Source organism: Gracilinanus agilis, chromosome 3 (genome assembly GCF_016433145.1).
Source record: "Gracilinanus agilis isolate LMUSP501 chromosome 3, AgileGrace, whole genome shotgun sequence".
NCBI classification, from domain to species: Eukaryota; Metazoa; Chordata; class Mammalia; order Didelphimorphia; family Didelphidae; genus Gracilinanus; species Gracilinanus agilis.
Genome location: NC_058132.1, coordinates 16,078,692 through 16,087,477, shown reverse-complemented (window position 1 = coordinate 16,087,477; position 8,786 = coordinate 16,078,692). Strand labels below are relative to the sequence as shown.

Below are 8,786 nucleotides of genomic sequence, written 5' to 3'. Positions count from 1 at the left end.
GATCATTCCTTTTTCTTGGGACCTGGTCAGACAATCAGAGTGTTGTGTCCAGCTCAGGCTACCACCTTTTAGGACAAAAACAAGTTGATTATAAGATGGAAGGTGAGAGTTTTTAAAAAAGTATTTAAGATATAAGAAGCTAAGATTCTTTAAGAAGTCAAGATTTAAGAAGGTAGGATTCTTTAAGAATTTAAGAATCTTTAAGATTGAAGAATTTAAATGTGGTTTTTTCCCCCCTTAGAGCAAAAGGAAAGGGGGAAAGGGGCAGGAGAGAGCTAGACAAGATACTCAAGGGAGACTGGGCAGGGAAGGAAGGAAGAGGAAAGCAGTAGAAGCAAGAGGGATACCAAAGAAGGGGAAAAGAATGGGCACTCGAAAATTTAAGATTATTTAAGAATGTAAGAAGATTTAAGAATTTAAAATTCTTTAAGATTTAAGAAGTTAAGATTCTTTAAGCATTTAAGAATCTTCAATTCTTCTTAAATTTAAGTTTTGAGAAGATTTCAGATTTAATGGCGTGAAATGTCTTCAAGTATTTTAAGGACTATCACCTGAGAGAGAGATTGGGTATATTCAACTTGACCCCAAAGGACATCAATAGGATTGGAGGGAAGAAGTTGCAGAGGGGCAGATAGAGGTTTCTTGTAAAGAAAAATCTCCTCCTCCGAGTCAGCCAATATGGGATTGGGCTTCCCCTGCAAGTAGAGTGTCCTCCCTTATTAGAAATCTAGAGACAAAGATTGGGTTACCAACTGGTCTGGTATGTTTTATGGGAATTCAGTTCAGTTATGGAATGTATTTAAATGTCCTTGAGGTACCTTCCAACTCTGAAATCTTATTCTTAAATGAAAGGGAAGAGTCAATAACCCTTTCCACATGGCTTCACTTCTCCAGGTCTCACCCAGAGGAAAGGGAACTGTTAGCCCACTCAGTTCTTCAATATGTGTTCATAATGACTGAATCTCCCAGGCAGAGAGGTGTGGGGAGTAGGGGGGTGAGGGGTGGAATTGTTAGTTCTAGGCTAACTCCTTGCCATATATGTTGAGGGGGCAAGCAGGTATTTTGAAGAGAGTAAAAGATGAGAAGGGTTGTGTGCAAAGGGATAGGAGGAGCCTTGCTTCTCTTACTGCCTTCACATCGTTCGTGCGTCTGCATTTCTCTAGACAGGATTTAGGACCGGCTCTCTCCTCTGACACCTCAGATCATGCCTCTACTGACCCTAATGGTGCTTGCCCTGGTGACAGGTGAGAAATGAAGTGAGCAGAGTGGTGATGAATCGGAATATCCATCACTTCATCCCTACTTTTCCCAATCTTTACATATCCCTGCATCTCTTCTCATGTTCATTCCCGTTCCCATCCCCTAAGAAGTCCTTGTTTCCATTGTACCCCCTTTCCAGACTTCTCACTTTATCCCCCAATCTCCACATTCCCTCCCTCTCCCCCTTTCTTCCTATCTTTTCCCCTTCCCTTCCTGTCTCTTCCCCAGATGGCTGACCCCAATCTCCCTCCTAGGTCGTGGCCGAGCAGAGACAAGAATTATAAAGGGGTATGAGTGTCCAGCCCACTCCCAGCCCTGGCAGGTCGCACTGTTTCAGAAGTCTCGCCTGCACTGTGGGGCTACCCTCATCAATCGACAATGGCTACTCACCGCAGCTCACTGCAAGAAGCCGTGGGTGCGGGGAGGTGGGAGGGGATGGCTGGGGTTCTGGGATGGGGGCGGGACTTGGATTAGGGATGGTGATAAGGATATATTGGAAGGAAGGGAGAGTTCAGGGATAGGAATGGGGAAGGAGGCAGAGCTGGAGATCGGGCTGGGAATGGGGATTGGGAATGAGGATGCTGAAGAGCTATTTTTCTTCTTGGGATTCAACTAACTAATTTTTGAGGGTCTCTTTTTCTCATGCCTCCCATATTTCTTTCTTGCCTATTTCCTTATCTTTTCTTTTTCATTCTGTTTTCCAACTCTGATCATCATTTCTCTTACATTCCACCATCTCTCCCTCTCTTCCTCTTCCCAAATCTTTCCCTGCCATAACTTCAAGTCCCATTATCTAACCCTGTGTCTTTTCATCTCTCTGCCCTACATCTTTCATCTCACCATATCTTCCTTTATCTCCGTTGGTTTTTTCCCCATCTGTTCATCTCTAATTCCCATTTTCCTCTTAGCACAAATTCTCCATGTTTGAGCCTGATTCCTTCCTTTCCCTCCCTATCCATCCTCATTTCTTCCTCTGCCATCTCTATCTCTCTTCCATCTCTTCTGTGTCTTTCTTATCTGTTACCTCCCTCCCCCCATCCATCCACTATCTATAACTCAGTATCATATTTCTTCCTCAGCAGAATCACAGAATCACAGAATTTCAGATTTGGAAGGAACCTCAGAGGCCCATCTCTGAAAAAGACCCCTGCTACAACCTACCCACCAAGTGGTCATCCAGCCTCTGCATGCCAGCTTCCATCGAGGGAGATCCCACTACCCCCTGAGGCAGTCCATCCCACTTTGGCATAGCTCTATTGTTAGCAAATTTTTCCTGACCTTGAACTCAAATTTGGCTTTTTGTGACTTCTATCCATTGGGCCGAGTTCAACCTTCTAAAGTTAAACAAAATAAGCCTGGCCCGCCCACACTGCAGTCTTTAAATACAAGACAGCTATCAATCATGCCACTCTCCTCTCCTCTTCTCACTGTCTTCTCTTCCTCCAACTAAATATCCCCAGTTCTTCTAACCAATCTTTTTTTTTTTTTAAACTCTTACCTTATGTCTTAGTAGCAATGCTAAGACAGAAGGGCAAGGGCTAGACAAATAAAATTAAGTGACTTGTCCAGGGTGACACAGCTAGGAAGTGTCTGAGATCAAGTTTGAAACCAGATTCTCCCCTCACCAAGTCTGATGCTCTATCCGCTGAGCCACCTCATTGCCCCAAGCAAAGGTCTTTATATGACGTGGACTCAAGAGCCTTTACCATTCCTTCCTCTAAATGTTCTTTAGCTTATCAGTGTCCTAAAACTGTGGCAGTCAGAACCAGACATGATGGTCTGAACAGGGCAGAGAACAATGGACCTGTTAAACTTCCTATTCTTTTTAATTTGCTTAAAAAATTAATGAGTTTAATTAATTGGTTTAGAATATTTTCCCATGGTTACATGATTCATATTCTTTCCCTCCCCTCCTCCCTCTCTCCTCCAGTTGCCAATGAGCAGTTCCACGGGGTTTTACATGAATCATTGATCAAGACCTATCTCCGTATTATTAATATTTGCAATAGAGTGATCGTTTAGAGGCTGCAACCCCAGTCATATCCCCATCAAACCATGTGATCAAGCAAATGTTTTTCTTCTGTGTTTCTTCTCCCACAGTTCTTTCTCTGGATTCTTTTTAATTAATGGATTTTTTAACCCCTCACCTTCCATCTTAGAATCAATACTGTGTATTGGTTCCAAGGCAGAAGAGTGGTAAGGGTAGGCAATGGGGGTTAAATGACTTGCCCAGAGTCACACAGCTAGAAAGTATCTGAGGTCAGGTTTGAACCCAGGACCTCCTATCTCTAAACCTGATTTTCAATCCACTTGGCCACCTAGATGTCCCCTCTAATTAAGTTATTTTTAAAACCTTTACCTTTTGTTTTGTTGGTTTTATTGTATATTGGTTCTCAAGGCAGAAGAATGATAGAATTAAATGACTTGTCCAGGGTCACACAGCTAGGATGTGTCTGAAGCCAGGAACTCCCATTTTTAGGCCTAGCTGTCAGTACTCTGGGCCACCTAGCTGCTCCCAACCTTCCTGTTCTTGAAAGCCCAATCTCTTAATGTAGCCCAAGAACATATTAGCTTTTTTGGCTGCCCCATCCCCTTGCTGACTCATACTAAGCTTGCAGTCAATTAAAACCCTCAGATTTTTTTTTAAACCGTTGTACTTCGGTGTATTGTCTCATTGGTGGAAGATTGGTAAGGGTGGGCAATGGGGGTCAAGTGACTTGCCCAGGGTCACACAGCTGGGAAGTGGCTGAGGCCGGGTTTGAACCTAGGACCTCCTGTCTCTAGGCCTGGCTCTCACTCCACTGAGCTACCCAGCTGCCCCCTCAGATTATTTTCAGACAAATTATTCTCCATCTATGCCTCCCCCTTTTGGAATTTATAAAGTTGATTATGTGAATTTAGGCATAAGACTTTGCATTTACGACTATTAAATTTCACCTGATTGTATTTGGCTCAAGATTCAAGAATGCCATATTTTTTGGATCCTCATTCTGCCACCCAGTGTATTGGCCATTCCTCCCAGCTTTCGATCATCTGCAGAGCTGAGAATCTTGACATAAACCTAAGTCATTGATAAATTAAAATGGGAAGCATCACAGGGCCAAGCACAGATCACTCAGGTTCTCCCCTTGAACCTCCTTGCATAGTGACTTAGAACCATTAAAGATTATTATTTGGGTCCAGCCATTCAACCATTGTTGAGGCCACCCAATTATACTACTATCTAGTTTACATTCCTCTACTTTTTCCCCTGGGAAGAATATGAAAGAATTTGTCAGATGCTTTGCTAAACTCTAGGTAAATCCTATTGAAAGCATTCCTTACATTTTCCTCGGAAAATAATTTGTACAGAAAGATTACTATGGCATGATCAGTTTTGGGATAAAACCATACTGGCCTTTTGGGATCCTGGCTTTTACTAGATATCTACTAACTTCTCTTTAATAATTCATTTGGGATGTTTTCCAGAAATCATGGGTCTATAGTCTTCAGATTCTGTCCATTTCTATTGGGACAACATCTTTTCTCAAGTGTTACTATGTCTTTCCTTCCCCACCCCCCAATCTATCCTTTCCCTCTCTTCATCTCTCTCTTTATCTCTAGTGCTCTTTCCTTTCTATCTCTCATCAATTCTTTTTTTAAAACCCTTACCTTCTGTCTTAGAATCAATACTATGTATTGGTTCCAAAGCAGGAGCATGGTAAGCGCTAGGCAATGGGGAACTGAAGTGACTTGTCCAGGGTCACACAGCTGGGAAGTGTCTGAGACTAGATTTGAACCTAGGACTTCTTGTCTCTAGGCTTGGCTCTTAATTCACTGAGCCACCTAGCTGTCCCCTCTCTTCTAGTCTTCTACCACTTCTCCTTTCTTTCCTTTCTCTTCTGTATCTCTCTCCCAGCTCTAACCATTTTCTCCCATCTTGCCCCACTCTTCCCACCCCCATCTCCCCTGATTTTGTCCCCCAACTCTAATTTGTCTTCTCCATCTTTCCTTCCTCCCCTCCACCTGTAGCCAGTACTGGGTCTACCTGGGGGAGCATAACCTTCAGCGACCAGATGCCTGTGAGCAGAAGCGGATGGCGACCCTTTCCTTCCCCCACCCGGGCTTCAACGGCAGCCTCCCCAACAAGGACCATCGAAATGACATCATGCTGGTGAAGATGAAATCCCCCGTGATGCTGACGAGGGGCGTGAGGCCCTTAGCCCTGCCTGAGGACTGTGCCACTGCTGGCTCCCAATGCCTCATCTCCGGCTGGGGCACCACCACTAGCCCCCAGTGTAGGGGTCTCTCTGAGGGATGGGGATACTCTGCATGGGGAAACGGGTGGATGCAAATACCTGGGGAGATATCAAGTGATCCAAAGAGACACACAGGGTCCTGGGAGGAGATGGTGGGAGACATTAGGGAACCAAGAGATAGGAGGAAGACACATGCAGAGAAAAGGGGATATATGCAGAGGCAAGAAGTTACTGGGGATCCAAAATGAGGAAGAGAGACAAAGGGACAAACAGCATGGACGAGGGACAAGGGAATCTGTGGAAGGCATAAAAAGCAACCTAGGGTGCCACGAGGCATTGGGAGATAGAAGGAGACGATGGGGGAGATATGGGAAGACCCATGAAGATTCAGTGAGGGCAGTACTGGCATGGAGGGAAGAGATCCAAGAAACAATGTGGTAAAAAGAGGAGAATGAAAGGCTGATGAGTATCTCAGGCTGGAGATGCCTACCATGAAAAGGGAGGGCAGGTATCTTCTCTCAGACCCAGGCATCCTCCAGACAGAGCCACGATCCATTCCCTTTGGGCGAATGTAGGTGCCTTGCTCAAAGTTCAGAGTAGTATGGGAAGGGCCTCAGTGAGAGAGGGCTGCTTCACTCACGCACAGCCTCTCTGCCTCCACAGTGACCCTCCCCCATACCCTTCGATGTGCCAACATAACCCTCATCGATCACAGGGAGTGTGAAGGGGCTTATCCTGGGAATATCACAGATACCATGGTGTGTGCCGGTGTCACAAAGGAGGGCAAGGACTCCTGCCAGGTCAGCTGGAACATAAGCCCAATCCCTAACGACATTCTTTCCCCACCCCATTCCACTCCTCACTCCTATCCCCATTCCCACACCCATACCACCTCCTTCATTCCCATTCCTATCTCTCTCTGGATGCCCATCCTTAGGTGGGTTGGACTCTCTGAGGCCAGCTTTCTCTTTCTCTTCCCACAGGGTGATTCTGGGGGGCCCTTGGTGTGCAACGGAACACTTCAAGGCATCATTTCCTGGGGCCAAGACCCCTGTGCTGTCAGCCGGAAGCCAGGGGTCTATACCAAGGTCTGCAAATATGTGGATTGGATCAATGAAACCATTAAAGAAAATTCACCCTGACCAAGAATATTTCCATTGATCTCTCTCCCCCAACCCTTCCCTCCTTGTCTACTTTATTCACAATAAATAGCCGTGGAAAGTCCTTGGTCATTTTTTTAGCATATCGGTGGCTCCCTCACTTTTCACAGGAAGGTATCAATGGCTCAGTGACCTGAAAGGCAATCCAATTTAGTGGGTAAAGCTCAACTTGGAATCAGAAAGAACCAAGTTCAAATTCTGCTCTGAGCATTTACTACCTTCAGATCCTAGAGCACTTCACACATCTAAGTCTCTATTTTCTCTCTAAAAACAAGGAGTTGGACTCAATATCTTCTGAAGTCTTTTGCAGTTCTAACTCAAGGATTCTCAAGATTTGATGAATTCTGTTTCTCTACTAAGTAAAGGTAACTTGAACTCCTGTCTCAACCTTGAGGATAGCCTCTCCCAGGCCCAGATACTCTGCTTCCCATCTCTGAAATCCTCCCTGGAGGGAAGTCATCCCACTACACTGAAGAACAAGTAGGGCAACAATGTGGTCTAGGGGAAACAGGGCTAGATGGGGAGCCTGGAAAAAGGCTCCTACTTTAACCTCTGCTAGCATTAGTATACCCTGGAACAATTCACTCTTCTCTCTGGACCTCAGCTGCTTCCTTCATAAATTAAGAAGTCTTTAGAACAAGTAAGAGGCAGATAGGGGAGTGCTCTTAGGACCCAGAATATCAGATCCTTATAAGAGAGAATATTAGTGCTGGGAGGGTCCTTAGAACAGGAACTTTCAGAGCTGGGAGGAAGCTTAGAACCTAGAATGTCAGAGGTGAGAAGACCCTTAGAATAGAGAATATCAGAACAAGAGGAACTCCTTCAAATGAGGGAGGTACTATTTGTTCTTTACTTGGTCTTGATCAAATAACATCTGGTCCAATTTTTGGTACCATGTTAGTCAGTCAATAAGTATTTATTAAGACAGGCACTGTTCTAAGTGCTGAAAATAAAAAAGACAGTCCTTGCCCTCAAGGAGCTTATGCTCTAATGTATCAGGAAGGTCACTGACAAGTTGGACTGGGATGTTTCTAGGGGTATCAGTTGAATGAATTTGGGATGTGTGGCTTAGAGAGGAGTGTTAAGGAAGATATCTTCAAGTATGTTAAGATTCTAGTCTCATAAGGAAAAGACACTGGAGTGCTGTTTGTCCCAAGATAGAATTAAGAGCAGTGGGTGAAGTTGTAAGGAAACACAATTAGGTTTAATGGGTGAAAAATTTCCTAACAATTCAAGTTGTTTAGAAGTAGGATGGGCTACTTTGAAGGTGGTAATCTCCCTTTAACTAGTGATCTTCAAAATGAAATAATAAAACCCTGTAAATAGAGGCATGGTGGATAGGGAGATGACTTGGGTTCAGGGAGACCTGAGTTAAAATCCTGCCTCAGACACTTGACTGTGTTATCTTGGTCAAGTCACTTTACTTCTATGTTTCAGTGCCCTCTTCTGTAAAATAGGGGCAACAATTACATCTATCTCACAGGGTTGGTGTGAGCATATGAAAGTTCCATGGATAAGCCAGCTATTATAGCTACTGCTCATTGGGTATGTGCAGAAGGGATTGTTGTTCAGGCATGGGTTGGACTCAGAAATTGTGTGCTTTTATGATCCTTTGTTCCACTTTGTGTCCTTGGAGGGATCAGACTGGAAGAGTGAGTTGGAAGGTGAGGAGTAAGTCTGGTTGTTGCTCATCCTTCGTTTTGAAGAGGACCAATGACATCACGGGGTGATGTCTCAACTTGCTCTTGAATTGGATTTAAGTGAGACAGAGTTTCACAAAGTCATTGGCCTCCCTCATTCTCTTCTAGAGTCATCCAAATCCAGTGGCAGGACAAGAGTCAGGATGACTGAGGATGGCTTGGGGTATAGTGGATTCCCCTGTCATCTTTGATGTCTGACCAAGTTCTAAGCACTCCACAGCACCTGTGTGGTAGATGGAAAGAATTGCTCTCTTCTGCCCATTCCACTGAGGGAAGTCTTCACATGCTTAGAGAAGACATTCTCCTAATTCAATGAGGAGTTTGAGACTTGTTGGTTATCCTCAACCTGCTTTATTCCATCTGTCGAGAAAGTTTTACTTGTTACACTTGTTCCAGCTTCTTGGAGCCACAGACAAGTGTTGGGTGGA

The 8,786-nt window shown here is 44.5% G+C and overlaps 1 protein-coding gene across 1 annotated transcript; it reads left to right on the top strand.

Moving 5' to 3' along the window:
- The first annotated feature begins 1,186 nt into the window (after window positions 1-1,186).
- On the top strand, window positions 1,187-6,678 carry LOC123242911 (kallikrein-11-like). The gene is made up of 5 exons (XM_044671028.1): window positions 1,187-1,244; window positions 1,515-1,671; window positions 5,272-5,537; window positions 6,162-6,298; window positions 6,482-6,678. Exons 1-5 carry the CDS (start codon window positions 1,205-1,207, stop codon window positions 6,638-6,640), a joined length of 759 nt encoding a protein of 252 aa, XP_044526963.1. The 5' UTR covers window positions 1,187-1,204; the 3' UTR covers window positions 6,641-6,678.
- The last annotated feature ends 2,108 nt before the right edge of the window (window positions 6,679-8,786 follow it).